Source organism: Ictalurus punctatus, chromosome 15 (assembly GCF_001660625.3).
Source record: "Ictalurus punctatus breed USDA103 chromosome 15, Coco_2.0, whole genome shotgun sequence".
Classification (NCBI taxonomy): domain Eukaryota; kingdom Metazoa; phylum Chordata; class Actinopteri; order Siluriformes; family Ictaluridae; genus Ictalurus; species Ictalurus punctatus.
In genome coordinates this window covers 3,881,311-3,905,000 of record NC_030430.2, presented here as the reverse complement: position 1 = coordinate 3,905,000, position 23,690 = coordinate 3,881,311, and the positions used below count along the sequence as shown (strand labels likewise).

Sequence of the window (23,690 nt, the reverse complement as noted above, 5' to 3'; positions counted from 1 at the left end):
CAAAAAACGCTTCAAATATTTTACTTCATCTGTAATTTATCTAGAATATATGAAAGGTCCACTTTTTGAATGAACTTTTCCACGATATTCTAATTCTATGAGATGCACCTGTATATGGTCATAATACTATGTATGGGTCACAAATGTTTGCAGTGTTTGCTTTTATCCTGTATAACGGCAATATTATAAATGATATAAACGAAAGTAACGGTTTTGTTGACGCTGATATAAAAACGAATAAAAATTGATCTGAGAAAACAAGCCGAAAATGTAGTTAAAACAAAATCCCATCTAAACAGAAATCTAGGAGTTTGAAATTCCTGAGTCTTTTGCTTATTGCTATGGGGTTTTTTTGTTCGTTGTTTTTGTACCTGTAGCTAAGATAAATAATGGCTTCTATTATTGACAGAGTAATGTCTAGGTTGAAATCAGAATCCATCTAATATTTTTGCTCATTTAAAAACTCTTGTCTTTGTGTGTACCTGTTTGACTTGTGATATTGTTTCATGATATAATGAGCGGTTATGATGATAATAACTTGGCTCTGCTAAGATGAGGTGAGGTGAATAGTCGGTAAATCAGTAATGCAGGAGGTATGGACGCATATTCCCACAGATACCCATGATGCACTCCCCCCCATCCCTGTGGCTGAGTTATGGCGTGTGCCCTGGCATGCTGCTCGCGACTGGCATAAATCTCAGCACTACAGGACTGTACCTGAGCTTCCACTCGCGCACTCTGTCCGCTGCTGTGTCCCTGTGTCCACTGCCCCTCAGCATGGCATTTCCCTTCCCAGCTTAATCAAAAGCCCCACTACAGTCTGCTTTGTCTGCGTGCACACAGTGACTCTTGTACTCCTCTAACATGTCTCTCACTCCTTCAGGAATGATCTTGTATAACGGGCAGAAGAAGACCATGGGGGCTGATTTCATTTCTCTCGGGCTTGTGGGTGGTCGCCCTGAGTTCAGGTAGGTGTGACACGCAGGGTTCATCAGTCCGAGCCTAATTCTTATGATGAATTTTATTGAATCAGTTACCAAATCACCATTTGAATTAAACAGATCTGTCTCAGTTTTAAATGATTCTTTCTTGACGTAAGGAATAAAACGCATCTGTTACTCCCTGGAAATTGATTCTTTTCCTAAAACTGACATTCTAAAGTGTTTTATTCCTCTTATACAGTGCCACAGCAATTGTCATTTTCATGTTCTTTATTTTGTCATTTTCAAATAAAGAACTGGTCGTCCTACTTTTTATCCATTTGTAGATACATTTAATGTTATAGAACATCCATGAAACAAGGTAGTTTCTGTTAGCACCTACGTTATTTATAGCAGTGATAAACCTGTTGTTGCCTCACCAGCCTATCTATCTATCTATCACCAACCTATATCACCATATACACACACACACACGTTTGTTTGTTTCACATGATGGTTTGACCCATTCACACCTGAGACCTTGTAACACTAACAAGTCACATGACACCGGGGAGGGAAAATGGCTAATCGGGCCCAATCTGGACATTTTCACTTAGGGGTGTACTCACTTTTGTTGCCAGCGGTTTAGACATTAATGGCTGTGTGTTGAGTTATTTTGAGGGGACAGCAAATTTACACTGTTACACAAGCTGTACACTCACTACTTTACATTGTAGCAAAGTGTCATTTCTTCAGTGTTGTCACGTGAAAAGATATCATCAAATATTTACAAAAATGGGAGGGGTGTACTCACTTTTGTGAGCTACTGTATATGTGTGTTTGTATGTATGTATATCTTCCTGGACCTGACTTTGACATCGGCACCAGAAGAACATCTGGGACTCACAGCTCTCTCAGTATTATTCAGACCCACTCAATTCCCAGTTCAAAATCAGTCTAAAATCCATCTTTTTCTTTTCAGTTTCATATGTAATTGTTTAATAACACTGGTTGCTCATAAAAAAATAATAATTAAAAAAACTTGCTTTGTTCATGTTCTGAAGGTTCGATGTGGGCTCTGGCATGGCTACCATCCGCTACCCCACTGCAATAAAGCTGGGTGAGTTCCATACAGTGCAGCTTTACCGTAACGGCACGCAAGGGTCCATCATAGTGGACGATGAAGCTCCCATCAACGGTACTTCCCAGGTACGAACGCTGCCATTTCACCAGTCAGGCACACTGGAGCCTTTCTGTTATGACATTACTGTAAGCTTGACTTATGACGCTTGGTAGGATTTCATATAGAAAACATCTGCTGCATCTGTGCAGGGCAAATTCCAAGGGCTGGATCTGAACGAGGAGCTATTTGTAGGCGGCTATCCAAACTACAGCATGATCGCCAAGACGGCAGAGCTCAAAAGCGGCTTTGTTGGTGAGGAAGAAGTATATATCTACAGTACATATCCTGCGCATATATAGCTGAAGGCTATAATCATGACAGTTCTGCTAACCTAAAAAAAAAAAAAAAAACGAACTCCGTGGATCACTCTATAGATGGTACATTTCTATTTTTTCTATTTAACTAACTGAGTATTACCACATTGACTCCATGACCCTTTTTAGGCTGCATTAGTCATCTAATTATCCAAGGGGATGAAGTTATTTTCAAGGATCTGGACAGAAGTTCGACCGGTGTGACCAACTGCCCCACCTGCAAGGATCACCCGTGTCAGGTTTGATCACCCTAAAGATTCAAATCACCTTCTGATTCATTACTTTAAACACAGAGACAGCTAGACAAGCAGTTATGAGAAATGTACACTGTTTTCCGGTATTATGCTTGTCGACTTCCCTGCATGATGGGTAAAGTTCGACAGTCAGCCATTTGTAAAGAATAATAATAATAATAAGCATTTCAGGGAAAATAATCAATGACGGCGTGGTGTCTTGTGGCCCAACGCAAAGCAAAGAACCATAACCATTCTAAAGTTGATTATTTTCTTAGACCAGAACAATCCAAAGTGTTCTATTCCTCTTAAACCACAGCAGTTGAACACTTTTTATCTGTTTAAAGTTGCATTTAATGTTGTAGAACATCCACGCAATAAGTTCGTTCCTGTTATCGTTTATGCTCTAGCAGCGACAGCCGATGAGTTTGTGACTGTTGTAAGGGCTGACACTGGAGACTCCTTCCAAAGAACCCCCTTTTTTTTTGTAGTAAACAAAGAGAGAAATATTTATTCCACATTCTTGATATCCATATTTTGCAGTTTCCCACGTGTAAAAACGCACATTTCCCCTTTTTATATGGGATTGGGAGTGTAGTCTTGGTATTATTGATCCGAAAGACATACCGTGACGTCGCCCGTCGCTACTAACACTCTTTTCTTGAAATGACTATCCTCAAGATGGTGTGAGAAATGGTGAGGGGAAGTCGATGACAGCGTGTTAAAACAGGAAAAGAAAGCCAGTGCATCCTGTAATCTCCCTGATTGAGGCCCTAGACTGTTTTACGTATGTTGCTCCACACTTCGGTTGTGTTTTGTGGTGCAGAACGGCGGAGTGTGTGTGGACTCGCTGGCCAGCCTGTACAAGTGCAGCTGTCTGAGAGGATTCACCGGGAGCAACTGCCAGCACCTCACATCCGAACACTGCCATCCAGGTAAGTTCGTAAAGCGCAAATAATACCGTATAGTGGGGAAAATTCACAGTACGATAGATGCAGTGACAATGCTAGTGTTTTATGACTAGTGTCATAAAATGATGTAATACCTAAATTCTCAGGTCCAGACTAAAACGAGTGTCTGAGAGAGGGGATCTCGGTCTTCTTCCAAGTAAACATTAGTGCGGTTGAATTGCAGAGAGAAAGCGATTGGAAAGCGAATGCAGATGCAGGACGTGAATCAGATATGCCATGCGTTGATTGCAAATGCAAACTGGTAAACTGAGCCAAAAAGAGACAATAAAGTCGCGGGTTCAAACCCCAGCACTGCCAGGCTCTGGGTTACTGATCGGATGGTCGGGGGTTCTAGCCCCAGCACTGCCAAGCTGCCACTGTTGGGCCTTTTAGCAAGGCCCTTAACCCTCTCTGCTCCAGGGGGCGCCGTATCATGACCCCAGCTTCCTGACATGCTAGGCTATGCGAAGAAAATAATTTCACTGTGCTGTAATGTGTACATGATAAAGAAAGACTCGTTATCATTAAACACTGGATGTGACATGCAAAATGTTTTCACCCTTTTAGACGTATTTCTTATTTCCTCTGTGTGTTTGTCGTGTCCTCAGAGGCTTGTGGCCCTGACGCTACCTGCATTAACCGGCCCAGCGGCGCGGGCTACGACTGCCGCTGCCACCTCGGCAAATACGGACACAAATGCATGGACGGTAAGGATTAATGGTTTGCTTCATTTACACACACACACACACACACACACACACACACACTGTATGGAAAGTCTGGGGAGATTTTTGTTAACGTCTACACTGCATCTTTAGGCACGCTGGTGACGACGCCGCTGTTTGATAGTGATGAGTCGTATATCGCGTACCCTCCTCTCACCAATATCCACAATGACCTGCGCGTCGACATGGCGTTCAAACCCATGGACGAAGATGGCCTGATGTTCTTCATTGGCGGGAAGAAGATGAAGGTGGAGGACTTTGTCACTCTTTCACTTGTGGAAGGACATGTGGAGTTTCGTTATGAGCTCGGCACAGGTGGGAGTGTAGGGGTTTTTTTTGTTTATTTTTAACTCGTGCGGTAGGTGTTAATTAATCTCTGGCACATTTGTTTGTGATCTGCATGTAGGCCAGGCAGTGCTGCGCAGTCAGGAGCAGGTGTCTATAGGTCAATGGCACCATGTGACAGCCGAGCGCTTCAACCAGGACGGCGTTTTGAAGGTGGACGACGGGCCCGAGGTCAGGAGGTCATCCCCTGGGAAGGCCCAGGGCCTCAATGTCTACACGCCTATGTTCCTGGGTGGCGTGCCAACGAAGGACATCCTGCCCAAACCTGCCAACGTCAGCATGTTCTTTGATGGCTGCATTGGCGAGGTCCATATCTGTGTTTAAGCAATGCCTTCTGTCCAGCAGTTTTCTACTAATATTATTTCTCCTATATGGAACATTTTTAACATTTTAGCCTTAGACTTAGAATTTTTGGACTGCTTTTTTTCCTCCAGGTTTCTATCAATGGGAAGAAGATCGATCTGTCCTACACTTTCACAGAGAGCAGGGCCATCAGTCAGTGCGTCGCCGTCAGCCCGTGTGACCGCAGGCCGTGTCGACACGGTGGCACCTGCATGGCCACCGCTGAGTATGAGTTTCAGTGCCTGTGCAGGGACGGATATGTCGGTGAGCTCACTGTGCCCGGATTCAGTTTCAGAACCATGTTGCTATAGTACAGAGAGAGAACCCACGGGATTGGCTAAAGGGCAGGTTAATATTAATGCGACCGTCCGAAACGTCAGTTGTTAATGATTATTATTCTTTTTAATTATAACAGTATTTTACTACATATTTATGCATAATTACATCAGCAAAGTGCAAACAGCAAATTTAAGTCCACTACACAGTCTATTTAATGGTACAAAAACTCATTAGTACATCATTAGTAAAGAGTAATGATCTCATTGCAGAGATTCTGTATTAAAGGAGCACTTTGTCATTTTAGGGGCTCTGAATTTCAATTGCAATAAAAACATTGACATCGTTTGCCTTTCCTTCAATGAACCCGACTTCGCCCGTTAAAACTATATATACGCATTGTGCGTTATCTTTTAAGGAAAGCTGAGGGTTTCGTATGGGGTGTAACTTGTTTCTGGGCCAAGAATAAAAAATATATGCCTATAAAGATTCCTAAAATAAATAATCTAAAATCTAGTAGTAGTGACTCTCAGTTTTTGTTTTTGTTTTTTTTTAAAGATCTTTAAAATTATATGATTATTATAAAAAGGTCAAGAAATGATTTTAAATGTGACAAACTGCACCTTTTTTGTTTTTTTTACCAAAAAAACTTTTTTACCAGTTTTAGGTCTACCTAATAAACTGATAACTATATATTAGGGATAAAATATACACATTTGTCTTCATAGTTAATGTTTAGCATTACTGTATATACAGTACAGTCCCTATGTGTAGTCCCTACACAGTACAGTCCCTATGTATAGTCCCTACACAGTACAGTCCCTATGTATAGTCCCTACACAGTACAGTCCCTATGTACAGTCCCTATACAGTACAGTCCCTATGTATAGTCCCTACACAATACAGTCCCTATGTATAGTCCCTACACAGTACAGTCCCTATGTATAGTCCCTACACAATACAGTCCCTATGTATAGTCCCTACACAGTATAGTCCCTATGTACAGTCCCTATACAGTACAGTCCCTATACAGTACAGTCCCTATACAGTACAGTCCCTATACAGTATAGTCCCTACAGAAATTATAGAATTGGCAAGGCAAGAAAGGATCTGCTCATGATCCAAAACATACAAGCTCATCTGTGAAACATGGTGGAGGTAGTGTCATGGCTTGGGCTTGCATGGCTGCTACTGGAACATTCTCACTGATATTTATTGACGATGTAATTCATGATGGTAGAAACAGAATAAATTCAGAACATTTTGTCTGCCAAGTTACAGAGAAATGCATCGAAATGAATCGAGTGGAACCAAAACACACTGCCAGCTCAACTCTATCAAACTGGAAGGTTTTAGACTGGCCAAGTCAGTCACCAGACCTTAACTCAATTGGGCATGCATTTTACCTCCTGAAGAGGAGGCGTAAGGGAGAAACCCCCTATAACAAACAACTGAAAGAGGCTGCGATAAAATCCTATTAAAGCATTGCAAACGAAGAAACCGACAATATGCAACCAAATATTCAGTGTTATTTACTTTCATTTACTGCAAAACTTATATGTTCCTATATTTTGCTCACTTAAATGGATGGTCTGATACAAACGGTTCTGTTTTATGGAAATAGGAAATAAAAGCTGAAATCCTAAGCTCTCGTCTCATATACTGAATGTCTTTGGTGTACAGCACAAGCAAACGAATTGACCTTGTCGTTCCAATAGTTTCTGAGGGGACTGTAAGCAAAATACTTCCGAGCACGTTTTAATACTGACTTCAGGATGCTGTGTGTGTGTGTGTGTGTGTGTGTTATGGTTGCAGGAGACCGCTGTGAGGTGGTGAAGGACACCTGTCTGGACTCGTCTCAGTGTCACAATGGAGGCAGCTGTGTGAACGGTCACTGTGTGTGCGCCGCAGGTTACACAGGTGTCTTCTGTCGAGAAGGTGACTTCTGTCTCTCTGTTCTATAATGCAGTGCCAACATCGGTGCATATACAGTATAGCACGTTAGGCCACTTCCAACCTAGACGTACTACTGATGGTGTTTTAAAATGACCGGAATGACTAAAAAGCTTTATTTTTTTTCCCCCGCACTTTATCTTGTTTGCATTTAGAGGCTCTTCTCACCTAGAAAGCCTGCTATTGATAGAACTAATTGATAGACACATAGCCTAGCGTGATGCTCACAGCTAAGAGATCATTCAAACCGGTCGGTTGGTTCAAGATGAACCTTTTACCCTCCGACATACAAACTTCTCATTGAGCTGAAACAAGACACAGAGCTCCTAGAGGTAAACGCTCCTAACTTCAGTCCTAACGCCTAACTGTGTGTCTCACCCATGCGCTCTCGTGAATGTATCCTACACACACAGGGCAGGAGGCCATCGTGCACGAGGCGCCGTGGAATTTGGAGGGCAGCGGGGTGAACGGTACAGTATCCGTCCTGTCTGCCTGAGCCGACACTAACCAGAAGACCTCTCTCCTCTAACACCCCAAAACTGCCAATCCCAACCCAAACGTTTATCAGGGGCAGGGGGGGGACCCCAGATGCACATCATTTTAGACGTCCACATACATGGCCTAATCGGCTACAGTACCTCTTCTTCATTTGTTAGGAGTCTCAGGGAAACGTCTAGCGACGGCCACACTCCTGTTAACCCAGTTTTCTCATCAACGACAGTGCATGTGCCTTAACAAAGATGCAACAGCTGCTTGACTTTCTCTCAGAAACTGCTAGTAAGTGTTGAGGACCGGTTACTTAGCTGCTTTGTGTAATTGGAATCATGTAAACCGATCCCTATAATAAAACAGTAAATATATACTCTAAACCTTAAACATTATTTTAGCAGTTCAGAATTGACTCAAATGGTTTGAGGGCGGTGTTTTTTTTTTTTGTTTTTTTTTGGTGAACTGAATTCGGACTGAAATATGTTTTCGAGGTTTCAAAATGGGAATTCATTTAAGTGCTTCTTAATTTTTGCCATAAAATATCATCAACTTAAATTGGCTTTACATTACATTAAGGCTCCCTTAGCTGACATACAGCATGTGACACCTTAGCGAACATGAACATCTCGTGACCCTCAGCATCAGTAACAAGCCAGATAACGTACACCATAAGGGGTATGTTTATCCCATACGTAAGTAAAACCAAGCCCACGATGAACTGTATATTAACCAAGACCTTAATAAAAAAAAATCTTTTCGAAGGTTCCGAACTGAATCTGAATCGCAAGGTTTAATATTTACACCTGGAGAACAGTTCAGTAGAGTTCACTTCAGTGAGTTCTCAAGATTTTAAAATTCTGTAATTCTAAACGTTGGACTTGTGGTGTTTTTTTTTAATTTTTTTTTTATAAAGTTAACTCGTGTTAAATCACTTTTCAGAGTCTGAGACGTGAGTGTAAACGTTGACACCAGTACTTGCACCGGGAAAGTTACGCGTATTCAGAGCCGAGTTACACGTTCACGTTGTGCAAATCACCCGCGCGTAGTCCGCACCTCCAGGCTCGTTAGATTCTTCTTGGGTAGAAGCTTCCGGAATGTTTCTCAGTAAGGTCTAAACCACTGTATTTAAATACAAGTACTTCCCATTAAACTTAGAAAAAAAATCAGCGATGGAAAATGCGGACTGAGTAAGAGAACGGCTTTTAAAAATCCTTTTAAGAATCCTCTGCTTTACTTGAACTTCGCCGCATGTGCGTAACTCTCTCCACGTACACAACTCAGTTTTATATACAGCACATTGTTACTCAGTTAGCAGCGCTTACAGTTAATTAATGCTAAGTTAAGTATCTTTTTAATGTCAATTAATGCAGGAAATAACGTTAGTTAAGGGATCCTTAATGTAAAGCGTTCCGGTATATTTCCGCAAGGGGAATTCTATGCGTTCACTGTTTAAACTCCCGACTGCGTTTTATCATATTTCGCAGTTGATTTCGAATGTAGTAGCGCTTGAGCGAACCTAGTTTGAGGACTGTAGGATTCCCCTTTCACGTCTCATTCCAGTCAGTAACAGTACAACTTTTTTTTTGCAGCCGTTCCTCTAGCTACTCCAACCAAATATAATCATCTGGATGATCCATTACTAACTACTAAATAAAACACAAAAACACGGGTGAGTTTAAGGCCAAAGATGCGATGAATTACCAAAAAATAAAAAGCATAAAGGGGTTTTGGTAAGCATTCAGACTTATTTTTGTTCGGATTATCAGGTGAATGTGTTTGTGAGAAATGCCTGCTTTTGTGATCGTCACCACGTGTGTTGTTTTATTCTGTTTCGTGTCATGTGTGTCATCCTAACTATGTTCTCTCTTGTGCAGTCTTGAACTGTTTTGTCTGATGCGCTTTTCCTTGTTAATCCGGATTTTTTTACTCGGACGGACAGAAATTTCACCTGCTAACAGTATACTTCATATATCATAATATCTTAACACGTTCTAATTCAAAACACAGTGACCAGTCTAACAAATAACGAAACCAAATGAGCAAATACACACACAATAAATGGGTCATTCCTTGTGTGCTGCAAGACAACAAAACATTTCCTTAAAAACAAAAAATTTTTTAAAAAATGACGTATTGGCTTTGTAGTGCAAGGACTTCACCAGAGTATATATTGTATATTTTATATGTAAGGAATTAAACAGTTGGTATTGTGCTGTTCTAGCAAAATGATCAGCGATGGGGTGCTGTGGTGACGGACATGAAATACAAAAAAAAAAGGGAAAACATTTCCTTTATTTTACGATATTTGGAATTTTTTTTATATTTAGTCAATATTATATATTTGCTGATGTGTTAATATGAACTGGTTTACCAGGTACAAGGAATGATCCATACTGCACATAAATGAATAACACATCCATCAGCTGTATTTATTAATAGACTGATATTACACATACAGATCAATAACAAATGCCTTCAACTTGATTTTTTTTGGTTTTTTGTTTAATAACACATCTTTGGGTCGTTCCATGGACATCCACAGGGTGGCAGCGCAGCTGAAGTGTGAAGCCTGGCGTCCTCTTGCGCCGTGTGTAATCTAAACCTTGTGCTTCTGTTACAGATTCCCCAGTACAATACGCTGCTTATTTCCATGATGATGGCTACCTCAGCCTTCCCAAACCCATGTTCCCACGCAGGTCAGGAGCTCATAGTCATTTGTGTAGTTAGAGTTACAGCTGAAAAGGTTTGGTTTTGATCTCAAATGCGTATTAAAAAGCTTTTTTTTGTTGTTGTTTTTTTTGTTACTTTTTTTTTTTATATTACAGTGCTCCTGAGTCACCTGAGACCATCGAGCTGGAGATAAACACACTTTCTGTAGACGGCCTCGTCCTGTGGCAGGGGGTGGTAGGTTCTGATCCGTATCTCGCTGTACACATGCAATCAACATGATATACCTAAACGTCATTTCATATCTAAACATGTACCCTCATCCACCTCTAAAACTCTCAAAATTCAAAATCTACATTCAGTTCTTCTCATTTATTAATCTTTTAGTCAATCTGTGTGTAAGTGTTTTAAACCAAATTTTCGTCGGACTCGCACGTACAGTATATGTTAAACATTGCAATTATGTTCAAGGCACAGCTGATTTACATTTAGTCCCGCCCACGAAACTCCATAAAAGGTCAAGCTCACAGAGAGCTGAAAACAACAAAATGACAACTAAACCACGAAAGAGCACCTGTTCAGCGCGAGATGGCTGAGGTTCCTTTCAAATCACTCAAACGAAACGGCCGAGTCGCATAACATTTTCATTTGCGGGTGTAATTGAAATAAAATAAAATAAACAGCGCAGTCCTTATAGAAATTTGCGGGAAATCGCCAGATATAAGATTTGAAGCCGATGAATTGGGGCTTCAAACATGAGTGTGTCCTTGTATGTAAATTTACACAAATTCTGGTAGGACACAAACGTTTTACCGGACGAGCCGGATTACTGTGAAGACCACATTTTCTTGTGTAAATGCTCTGGCGAACCATTTCCGAATAAATTCATAATCCAATTTGGTAAATAAGGCCCATTTGGGGAGAAAACCAAGAAAGAGTACATACTTCTTCAGATTCTTTTAGTTATTATGGTGATATTATTTTCTATATTATTATGTGTTATGATGATGATGATTTTTGGCCTTAGCATGGTTTCACTTCTAATAATTTCAAATGTACGGTAGATGAATTACCCCAAGGCAAGCTGCGTAACATGAAGGGAAAAAGAATCCAGTTCTGAAAATGTGAAATGATGAAAGAATGACAAATATCCTAACTATTCATCTTGAAGCTGTATAATGCAGAAGATCGGCAGACTGGATTAATTATCTGTCACAAACTGACCTAATTTATGATATTTAATCTACATTGACTTTTTATAACCTGCACCAGTATCTTAACAGCATGTGACACGCTGAGGCGTTAGCTTTTCCCACTCACTCTAACTTCTGCATTTATGTGATTTATAACTAAGTGGATGGTGAGCTTAAGCTCATTGACTCATTGTGTGTGTCTCTGGGGCGGATGCTTGACCACACTGCATGTTACCCTGCTGCACTAACTCACCACGGACGTTATCCTCAGGAGCCCGAATCCGCTCTTAGGCTGCACAAGTCGCATGTTCGCAACAAGGCGTCGGCTCTCCGAAAGCAGACGCACAAACAAGTACGTTCCTCCAGCTGCCTACTACAGACGCCGTAATGCATGAACTTACAGATTGTGTGTTTGGAGCTCAGTTTGATCTTTGTCCAAAAAAAAAAAAAAAACCTTCTTAAGATTTTGTATACACCATATTCATCGGATTTTATAACACAGCAGTTCTGACGGTGTGAAATCACAAGTTTATATCAATTCGATCATTCTAATGTGTCATCGTTTCTATAGTAACAACTCATTCTCAGGGATGTGGTGGATGTAGCACATAACCAGAGCCTAATAATAAACAGGTTAAAAAGTGTGCTCTTATTTGGCAAAATAAAAATGAATAATAATTGCAATTAACTTTTGTGCAAGGAGACGTTTTTTTTTTTTTTTAACGTTTATGGAAGGAGTCTCCAGTGCCAGCGCTTTTCTTTTTAGGTTTTTCAAAACGGGAAAGTCTTCAAGTGCGAGAACGACTAGGTATAGCTGCTATAAAGTAATTGCTAACAGGAACTATTTTGTGTAGTGGACAGTAAATGTTCTATGAACAGATCAAAAAGCACAATCTGTCATACTATGATTATTAAAAAATGTAATTGTTGGCAAATTGCTGTGTTAAAAGAGGAATAAAACACGTCGGGACATGCTGTTATTTAAAAAAAATAACATGCAGTAATTAATTAATTTCTTATAATTATATTTTCTATAATTGTATTTTAGTGCTTACTTATGCCCTATCAATTTCTTCGCTCTGAATATGTAGTCCCACCTCTAAAAGGACAAATTACATCCAAACAACTACCATTACATTGCGTTATAAGTGAGATTTGAATAAAATCGTGTAAAATAGTAGCGAGAAACATGGCAACCCAAAATCAACAAATTATAGACAAATTGTATTCTCGGCACAGATGACTGAAACATCTTGAAGTTTGTAGACCAACCAGGACTACACTACTGTACCATGTGAGTGCATAAGGGAGGAAACAAGTGTGTAAAGCTTTATTCTTGTCAATCCAAGAATTGTATGCAAAAAAAAGAGAGTCCAGTGCTCTGGCAGGAGCAAAGTAGCATAATCCATAATCCAAAAAAAAATAAAAAAACAGTCGAGGACAAAAACCAGGAAATGACTGAGTTAGAAAACTCAAATAAGACTTGGATTTAACATTACAAAAGCATGATAAGAATTTGCAAAGCTACTCAGACACAACAGGCAAACATATCAAAGAACGAACACAAAACAGGTGGGCACAATAAGATAACAAGAAAATGACCGGGGTTGAGACCGGACCAAAACAAAAGCGCAAGGCAAAACATAAACAAAAGCTCTTTGAGAACTGAGAACAACATATTATATAACTTATAGTTGATAGAATTTGGTATATATTTAGTAAAGGAATGATCATGAATTATCACTGTCCATCAGAAACACATGCTCCAGTTATATTCTGCATGTTTCTTCTTGTCATATGCGAAGATTTTGTTTTTAACAGGTTCCTTTTGTTTGTGTGACAAATTCAAACCACCCAGGCTGTATTTTATTTGCTCTCTAATTAATTATTGCGTGGCTGTTGCATGCATCTTTAGTCACGGCCATTTTGTTTAACACCATTCCTGGCTTGTTGAAAGTTGTGAAAGCTAAAACACTAAAAAAATATATATATATATATATATATATATATATTCATTAATGCTAGCATATTAATTCATCATTTTGTTAACAAGCATTTTTGAAACGTTGACACAACCATTAATAAACATGCTCTTAATTATACTTAAATACCTCCACTGTGTGTCTTTCTGTTAGTGATAGTAAGATGATTCGTGATTCGTTCAAACTGACCTTGTGACCTGCTTCCAGGATCACAGCTGGAGAGAGAATATAAGAAATGTTTCATTCTGCACTGTAACACTCTTTACAGGAATCAGGAGACCAAGGAAAAGGCAAGGATTTCATAAGCCTTGGGTTACAAGATGGATACCTTGTGTTCAGGTGAGCCACTGAATCGTTCACTAGTTGTGTTGGACACGACCTGTAACACACAAACTGGCAAAAGTGTTTGTTTTAGGATTATATATTACTTAGCTCATGCTTTATTACACAATGCTGTACCACAGTGTTGTTGAATTCTCTATTCTGATTGGTGAGAAGGTAAAATTGTAATCATTGGCAAATCGCTGTGGTACATTAGGAATAAAACACTGGGCTTACTGTTATTGGAAACTATTGGAATCGCACCAACCCATCATCGATTGTGTTTCCTATTTTTTAGCACAAGCGTTATAGATTTTAGATAGCTTATAGATTTTTATTTTGTGACTCCTACATTATCGAGTCAGCACAAAATTAAGTGTTACAGAAAAAGTGTTTGTGTTTCAATATAGAAAGCGGTATAATAGGTAAGTGACCACTTTTCAGACAAAAAAAAAACATAATGAAGGCTGCTGGGTTTCGCTGCAAAAATAAGAAAGTCTCCAGAAGAACCGTGGCAGGTTCTGCGATGTCACGTACCGTGGGTGGAGACGGAAGCAGGAATCCAGGAAGAATAATCCAAAGGGGAAAGACAAAGTTCGTGGTCAGGCGATCAGGCAAACAAACAAAACGAGGCAACTCAGAAATCGAGGTCGGGGGACGGAAACACTGGTCAAAAGTAACTTTGTAAACGCACAAAGAAAAAGGCTTAGAGAATGGTAGAGAAACAAGTCAACTGAACATTACTTCTCAAAGTCTCTTCGCGTCCAAAGTCTCGCTTATGCTGTAGTGTGAGTGTTTGTAATGGGATGCAGGTGTTTGTGATTAGAGTGTGTGTGGGAAGTGTAGTCCTCAGCGGCCATGTTTGTAGTTAGCAGTGCCTCCTGGGAAACTGAGTCGTGGCTGGGCTGAGATACGACATACGAGATACTCAGTACAGCACATTTCCTTATATAACTGCACTAATTGTACCCGAGACTACTACTTTTTTTTTTTTTTAAGCAAAGGATCATCAAACCAAATATTGACTTTGTTTCATTTCTTCCTGTTTACTGCTCTTTATAGTATTTTTTAATGTAGAAACATTATATTTGAAGGCTTTATTTCTTTGCATGTGCCCGAGACTCATGCTGCGTACTGTACATTTACACACAAACGTTCCGTCTTTGCCCCACAGTTACCAGCTGGGCAGCGGGGAGGCAGAAATACTCTCAAACGAACGCATTAACGATGGACTTTGGCACAAGATTACTGCAGTCAGGTACCTTTTTGTTTTTGTATTTTTTTTTTTTTTTTACATTTACGTTCATTCACTTAGCAGGTCCTATGTTTTTGTACTCTTACTAATATCATAGTAGTGTCTCCAAAACAGACACTTCGAGACATGAGCGAAAAGTTTTTCCTCTTGGTTTATCATTAATACCTCATTTTTCAGGGTATTATTAGTAGCTTCATGGCAATTAGTCTGTGTGACTGGATAGCACTAACCAAGATTAAGCCTGGATTAAATCAGAGTTTCTCTGTTAGTTCAAGTGCACCATACTAAGTTTTATTTTAATATACTTTGCATTCGAGCCACTATTTTATTCTGCTTTTAGTCTCACAGTGAATGTTTCACTTTCATCACCTTTCTCTCCGTTGTTTTATCTTACAATAGAAACCGAATACTCGAAATTGAGGTGGTTTACATTTTCCAAAATGGCAGCATAGATAAGTTAGATTCTTACAAAATGTCCTCTGTTGGAAAGCTATTTTTGACTCGGAAGAGGAAATAAATGTATGGAGTAATGAGTAATGATGTGATGAAGGGATTGGTGATTAATATGAATCATCTCAGGTTGAGGTTTGAATTTGTGGGTAAGGTTTTAATCGTTGATTTGTTAGGTCATGTTTTATATAAGTGGCGCAGCTGAATGAATAACTGGACAAATTGTGTGTGTGTTTTTTGTTGTGAGCAGGACAGGAAAGCAGGGCTACGTTCAGGTAGATGGCAGGACGATTCAACATGGACAGTCCCCCGGAAGGAGTGTCATGGTGAACACCAAGGGCAACATCTACCTGGGTATGGATCACTTTACGTTACTAGATCTCTTAATACACGTTGCTGTAATGTGCTGATTGTAATTGGGAATCATATTACTGAGACTTGGCTGATGAATCTTCATAAAAAAAATTTAAAAAAGAGTGTAAATGCCTCCCGTAAAGGTGACTGAAATTAGAAATATTATTGGAAAAGGAAGGTGTAGACAAACAACACACCAAAATCGGAAAGAAAATCATTAAAAACAGGGTCCCAAGTGGGGCAACAGAAAAGTGTTCACCCTGTGCCATTCTCTTCCCTTGTCAATCACAGCGATACTAGCCAATCGTGAGTCTGTAAGCTCATGTAATGTATGTGGAAGAGGGCGGATAGCGCTTTCCGCCGACTGTGAAACATCAGCAGTAGTTATAAGATTTGTGTGGCTGGCTTCTCATGTCTTGGAGGAAGCATGTGCTACCTTTCACTCTCTCCAGTTGGTAGCTGTCGTATGATAAGGGAATGTTGGTGGGAATTGCCAGGTGACCGAATTGAGGAGAAAATTAGTCCTTTATTCCCGACATAAGAATATCTAATAGGCTACTGATTTAAGTGACATTTCACGTGCTGACATTTTTGCATAATTCATATAATTCTGATTCTTTGGCACCTGTGCATTATAATATTCAATTATACAATTAAATAATGGCCTTATTCTATTATTTAATTAATTCTGCTCATATCTATGAAATGTCTATGCTTATTCAAATGTCTCTCGTAATTGAGACCTATTAGATATGGATATTTGGTCAGCTTGGTGCAATTGGTAAAATTACCACTACTAAGTATATAAAATGTAAGCACGAGTTTTCTAAAAACAAATTCCTTTCAGGAAAAGTGCTAAAATGTCATGCGGCAGCTTGCTGAAGTTCTTGGGGATGAAATGAGCTTTGGAAAAAGAAAAAAAAATAACACGTGGCAAGTGTTATTGCATCATAAAATACAAGAGCCAATCAGGTTTCAATATGCAAATGAATGTCGTGCAACACCAGTCAGACTTGGTGCACTTCTACAGAGGACTTTTTCCTATGTTTTAATGTCATTTTAGTGGAACCCGATCAATTGACCGTTGAATATAGAACAAAATGATGGTCCTTTTAAGTTTTAACTGGCTGTTGCGTCTATGGCGACAGGTGGAGCTCCAGACATGGCCGCTCTCACTGGTGGGAAGTTCTCCTCAGGTATCACGGGCTGCGTGAAGAACCTGTCTCTGCTTAACGGCCGGCCAGGAGAACAGCCTTCACGGCCCATCGACCTGCAGCTCCACGCTGAAGGTGGCAAAAACGTGCGGCGCTGCTCATCGTAGGCAAAGACGCTGCAGCGCCACCCAGAGACTGAGAAAATACTCACACACACACACACACACACACACACACACACACACACACACACACACACACACCGCAGGAGAGACACGGATCTCAGACACCTACAGGACTGCAGATGCATTTCACTTGCCTTTTAACCTAGACACACACACACACACACACATACGCAATACAAGAGACTGTTCTCATACACAAACAGGATCGCAAATACATTTCACCTCAGTTTTAACCTCCGTACACACACTTACAGCAAGAGATATACAGGGCTCTCCGTGACCGCCAAAGTGTTTTTGCTTTGTGTTTAACCTACACACTCACACACACTGATATATTCTCTTGGTGCCTTACTGCTGCCAAAAAATTTTTTTTTCTTTTTTTTTTTTTTTTTTTTAAACTCTGTGCTGCATAAACCAAAAGAGAGTGAGAGAAAACACTACATATTTCACTTAGTGTTGTGTAATGAAGGATGATTAACATGGGATATCAGTTTACATAGTCCTGCATTAGCTTTTGTTTTAGCCATGATTTCGAGAGAGAGAGAGAGAGAGAGAAAATATCCAAGAAAAAAAATACATGACGTGTCTTCACTGATGGCTCAGATCCTATGTGATTAGAAATGTTTTTACAGCACTGAATTTTTATTTATATGCATATGAATATATGGATCTATATTAAATATTTGTGTTGGGAAGGATGCTAATTAACCCTAGCCTGTTTTTCCTCGAGTTGATTCTAGGTCCTAATAATGTGTGTCTGAAGCTTGTGCGCTGAGCTGTGTTTAATACTTGAAGACTCCGCGGCCTTTCGTTTCCTCTCTGTTCTCTCTGAGACGGCTTAGACACTTCTAGAACACAGGGACGGGGTTTCTGTACACTGGGAAGGCCCTAGCTCCAAATACACTCCACATCTCAGGTGACGCCGAAGCGGAAGACGAGAGACACGTCGGAGGCTGAAACGAGCGACCCTTTTTTTTTTTTGTTTTGGGAGATTTTTTTTAATACGCAGTTTCTGTTTTAAGAGAAATCATCAACCTTCCATACGTTAACCTCTAAATTACTGGTGTATGTGAAAAACCCAATGGTGCTAAACACACTACAAGCACATACTCTTCTGTCTTCTGCCAATGACTTGCCTCTGTGTTTCTAATGTAACATGTATTGTAAGTAGCAAAAACCACAAGTTTGCAATAAAAGTATTTTTGCTTAATGCCAACCTAGACCTGAAGTACTGAGACAGTATTTCTTTGTTCCTTAGATGAAAGTGTTTCATTAAAATAAATTTTAAGAGGTATATAATACACCGAGTTGCCAGTTCATTAGGTACACATGGATATAACATAATGTATCTGGTATTGGTTTAGTGCTCCAAGTATCTGGATTTATCAGTTTTTATCAGTTTACTGTGGAGTAAACTGGAACCCTTCCGCTATGCCTCCAGTCACACAAGTGAACTTTTTTCATAGAACTTTTAAGGCAAAACAAAGGGTAGTAAATGGAGCCTCCTAGAAATCTTTGTTTGCTTGTACACTCTATAGGCAAAAGTGTGTGGACACATGACCATCACACCCATATGTAGGTCTTCTCCAAACTGTTGTCATAAAGTTGGAAGCACACAACTGTATAGAATGTCTTTGTATGCTGTGGCATTACAATTTCCCTTTCATTGGACCTAAGAAAACCCAAACCTGTTCCAGAATGACAGTAGCCCTGTGTCCAAAGCGAGCTCTGTAAAGATATGGTTTGCCAAGGTTGTTGTGGAAGAACTCCAGTGTCCTGCAAAAAGCCCTGACCTCAACCCCACTGAACACCTCTGGGATGAACACCTTTGTTTTCTATGGACAATCTATCCCCCCCATTTGTAAATATGATTATAGGCATTGTACTCTGATACAAAATGTGGGAGTTCATGTCCCCCACTGAACTAGTGTACGGATTACACTCCGCCTCAGAAATGTGACCATCCTCTGGAGATTAAGCAACTGGCTTTAGTGTGGTTGCCTAAACTTGTGTAGCCCAGTGTCGTGTAAATAATCTCATCATATTAATAGGTTTTTCTCTGTATCTTACTGAACAATGCAGAACATTTTTTATGTTATACCATTCATTTCTCGCATTACGTCTGCAAATGTCAGCCAAGGTTAAACACTGATGTCATTAAAGACTTCATGACACCCGATCTATTCAAATAAAACAGCAACAAGTCTCCGGTTATGTAACTTGATTCTTGGAAATGTACAAGTTGATTCTTAGATTCATATCAAAACTGGAAAGCTCTTCAGTGAGCAAGATAAAGATGAATATACCAAGTAGAAATGGTGGAGACTGTGAAGTTCTAGAAAGCTTACTCCCGGATCCTTTCTCCCAACTAGAGGTATATTTAGGCCTCCAGGGGTCCCGATACATAAACCAAACACTGAATTCCATAAACAGAACATCATACCTACAGTCAAGCATGGTGGTGGGAGTGTGACGGTGTGGGGATGCTTTGATGTTTCCAGGCCTGGGCAACTTGCAATAATTGAGGGAAATATGAATTCTGCTCTTTACCAGAAAATCCTAAAGGAGAATGTCCGGTGAGCTGAAACTCAAGCGCAGCTGGATTATGCAGCAAGACAATGATCCAAAGCACAGGAGTAAATCCTAGTCCTAGAACTAAGTTAAAGTCTGATCTCCAGTTATCAGAAGTGTTTGGTTGCAGTTATTGCTGCTAAAGGTGGTACAACCAGATGTTAAGTTTAAAGGGCCAATTAGTTTTATACATTGGTGATAGATGTTGGAGAGCTTTTTTTTCTTTTTCTTTAATAAATAAATAAATAAACAAATAAATAACTGTATTGTGTGTTTACTCAGGTTGCCTTTGTTTTAGTATGAGGTATACACAAATACAGAAGAAATCAGCAAATATTTTCTCACAGTACTGTACACACATTCACAGCTAAGGGCAATTTAGGCAATTGAGTAGCTGATACAATGGCATCTTTTTGTGATGTTGGAGGAAACTGGAGAATCCAATGGAAACCCACATAGACACAGGGAGAACATGCAAAATTCCACACAGACAGTAATCCAAGTACAGGAACGTACTGGGGACCCTGGAGTTGTCAGGATGCAATGCTTTATTGGTTGTATTGATTTTGTTTTGTTAAAGATACATTCAATACTGCTTTAGTATTGACACAGTGTATCACAAGAACACTGGGTGAAATGCATGAATACACTTGAATGGAAGCCAAGGTTTCACACACACACACACACACACTCCCACAGGGTACGTTACCATAGCCAGTCCAGTCATAGGTGGAAGACAACTAGAAGATCAGACAGAACACAGAAGTGAAACTTCTTGTGGCAAAACATGAACGTTAAAAACTGATTTTTACAGCACAGTGCAACCTGTATGTATAACTACAGATTCCTCATCACAAAAGAAGTGATCATAGAGGTGATCGTTTTTCTAACTGTTTGTTATGCTAAGGTGTGTGAGATTTGCAAATGGAAGCCTTTTAGCAGCCACCAAACAGAAGAGATTTTGTCTGACTGATTTTTACTGGATCTGTCCGTCACAAAACTATTTTTCATTCTGCTCACTTACTTGGTCGCGTTTGTATCTGGGTCGACATGCTGAGTGTTACTGTGTGAAGATTGCCAAACTCAGTGCTTAAGCAACAGTGATTGGACTGCTGAATTGGTGAAAAGTGGTGTCTGAGTTTGCAACTTGCAGAAACCTGCCGTGATTTTTAGTATCACATGGAACCTTTCACAGCTGCACTGCTGTGTGTGCTTTGCAGATTTTTGCTTACAAGAGTTTCATCAGCCTGAGTGTCCAGAGTCCAAATTGTGTAATAATGCATGAAATGTTTTTGTCCCCAATAGGAATTATTGCCATCCTTTATGAATGGGTAAGAAATATATATAAAGTGCATCAAATGAATACCAAATGAACGGTCTTTCCACTTCATTTTATCCCCAATTGTTTTTTTGCCAATTCCCACCCACTATCTCCTATCACATGACAGATACTGGGGAGGGGAAGGGTTACCATGTGCTTCATTTGAGACGTGTGAAACCAGACACTGCATCTTTTCGAACTGCTTTTCATGCTGCGTCACAGAGTAGCATAACACATGGAGGAAAGCACTAACCACCATCTTCTGCATACATGAGATCATAAATGCTCCCAATTCGCTATTGTCACTATGATTGACAGAGGAGAGAGAATATGCCATCCTTCCTACTCAGACAGCATGGCCAATTTGGCTCTCTAGGACTCCTGGACACAGATGGTTGTGGTGTGTTTTTTTTGTCTGTTGTGTTACCACTGGAGAGCTAAAAATATTTTATAATGGTTTTTATTTGTATGAATAATTTCTTCAGTTGTTTAGGTTGAATAATTGTGCCATAATTATGGAGTTAACTATATATTTTTCTTCTTATTGTGGTATCTATTCCACACCATTTGTAGGTTACATGTTACGCGAGGTCTTTGTTTATTATTACAACAGCTTATCCAGTCGTGGCATGAAGTTATCTTTATTCATGCTATTTTTATCCGGCTCAACGTGAGGGATCTGTTATATTGGGAGATAAGGACATGTTCTGAATTTTGTTTGTGTGCTACATACCTGCTCACATCGAGACGAGTTCACAGCAATGACTCTGCAGTGAGAATTGTTTACCTTGTGAATACAGAGAATCTGAAGCAAATGTATTAAATCTTCTTAATGTTATTTCTACAAATCCATAAGCCAATTGATTTTTCACTTTTTATGCGCTTGGGTGTGTCTTTACTGTAGTTCTTGAATGAGCATGCATCAGTGGAAATACATGACATTTTAGAGTGCCTTAATTCTATGCAGTGCAGGGCATTGGTGCTCCAGGGCTTCCTCCAAACAAGTGTCTTTGTAAATACAGTGTTTAATCTACAATAATTACCCAGTACACATGTCCTTATTATGTATTTTCTATTGTTTCTGAAACCTAGCAAAAGCTTGTGTACAAAAAGGGTTACTAAGAATTACCCTGCAGTGGAGCAACATTTCAATCCCACATTGTTTTTGGAAGCCAAAACGTCCTCCCCCGTAAGTCACTAAACAAAAGTGACTGTATTACTAGAGTACAAAGATCATGGTTCAGATTTTTCAATGAGACACTGATCATTTTTTTAGTGCACTTTTTTTTTTTTTTTTTTTTTACACGTTAATTACACTGACTCGCTCTAATATTTAACCTTTATAATATAATAGTTATTATTTATTAACATACATGGTTCAGGTTGTTGGGCCACTAAACACACTGACCTACATATCTGCAGAGGGCAAGGTTTTAGTCCGGTCATCATGCGATTATAGTAACCCAGATATAGTCATAAATCATTTTGCATGCAGATCTGCATAAAAAGTATAATTATACTATAATCCAAATATACTCATCATTGCACTATAACCACACTTTGGTTATAATACTAACATTATCATAAAATCTGTATAGTCATATTTCCACAGTAGTCCTAACTTCCCTGTTGTCATATACACACAACAGCCATATTTCCAATATAACCATAGCCCCACAGTCAAAAATAGACACAATTCTTGTATGCTATTGTTGTATTTTCACCATAGTCATAACCCCAATATAATCATATTTACTTTATTTACTTTATATTTACTACTCATATTTCAAAATCTCAATATACTCCTAATTCCACTTTGGACATAACTTTTACTAAGGTCATCACCCTAATATAATCATAACTACAAGATTTGTCATAACCCCTGAGATGACTCGAAGAAGAAATGGCGGAACCAGGTTCAGGGAATATGTAAGGGGAATGCAAGGATTTTGCAGATGGCTACCCTCATCCTGTTCTTTAAGCAATCTTGTTTTGCTTGAGGGTCAACAAGTCAAAAGACTGGGAGTTTAGACCTGAAACCTGGCTTCATGCCCTGTCCTGCTGAAAAATCCAGTCTTTAGCTATCACTACGCAAGCCAATCTAGTCAGGATGACAAGCTTTCTTATTACATGAATTTGCATTAATAGCAAATAGCAGTAATTCATAAGTTTTTTTCCTGGTTCTGAGCTGGCAAATATGGTATGCAGTTTTGGCAGCTTGTTAGCAATACCATATTGCTACCCTGACTAAAAGGCCATCGGTGGCACTCCAGTATTGCAGAAGAGTTATTCCAGGCAACTGTGTTGGAAGTTACCTTCAGTATATGTAATGAAACTCCCTGAAACACCATGCCCCCTCCCCTAAAACACATACACACATGCTTCCCACTCAACTCTGACTTGAATTCTAGTGCAACAGGGAGAGCTTTCTCAATTTTTTGTCCTGATTGGGTGAACGTTGTTGGTTCGGAATAAAAGTAACAAAACAAAACAAAAAATCTGGCGGT

At 39.6% G+C, this 23,690-nt stretch overlaps 1 protein-coding gene across 10 annotated transcripts in view; it reads left to right on the top strand.

Moving 5' to 3' along the window:
• The window catches only part of hspg2 (heparan sulfate proteoglycan 2), a 125,579-nt gene extending 107,068 nt beyond the window's left edge, over positions 1-18,511 (top strand). For 6 of the 10 annotated variants that reach the window (XM_047160209.2, XM_047160211.2, XM_047160212.2 and 3 more), the window contains 18 exons: positions 884-968; positions 1,985-2,129; positions 2,253-2,355; positions 2,547-2,656; positions 3,477-3,585; positions 4,209-4,307; positions 4,419-4,640; positions 4,732-4,976; positions 5,105-5,276; positions 7,104-7,226; positions 7,655-7,711; positions 10,351-10,426; positions 10,556-10,634; positions 11,862-11,942; positions 13,841-13,911; positions 15,068-15,151; positions 15,849-15,952; positions 17,101-18,511. In XM_047160209.2, the coding sequence (XP_047016165.1) occupies positions 884-968; positions 1,985-2,129; positions 2,253-2,355; positions 2,547-2,656; positions 3,477-3,585; positions 4,209-4,307; positions 4,419-4,640; positions 4,732-4,976; positions 5,105-5,276; positions 7,104-7,226; positions 7,655-7,711; positions 10,351-10,426; positions 10,556-10,634; positions 11,862-11,942; positions 13,841-13,911; positions 15,068-15,151; positions 15,849-15,952; positions 17,101-17,273 (2,138 nt within the window). In that variant the 3' untranslated portion in view covers positions 17,274-18,511. The remainder of the gene's footprint in view (positions 1-883; positions 969-1,984; positions 2,130-2,252; positions 2,356-2,546; positions 2,657-3,476; positions 3,586-4,208; positions 4,308-4,418; positions 4,641-4,731; positions 4,977-5,104; positions 5,277-7,103; positions 7,227-7,654; positions 7,712-10,350; positions 10,427-10,555; positions 10,635-11,861; positions 11,943-13,840; positions 13,912-15,067; positions 15,152-15,848; positions 15,953-17,100) is intronic. The other 4 variants (XM_047160213.2, XM_053686247.1, XM_047160210.2 and 1 more) reach the window with 3 other exon arrangements.
• Positions 18,512-23,690: the final 5,179 nt, after the last annotated feature.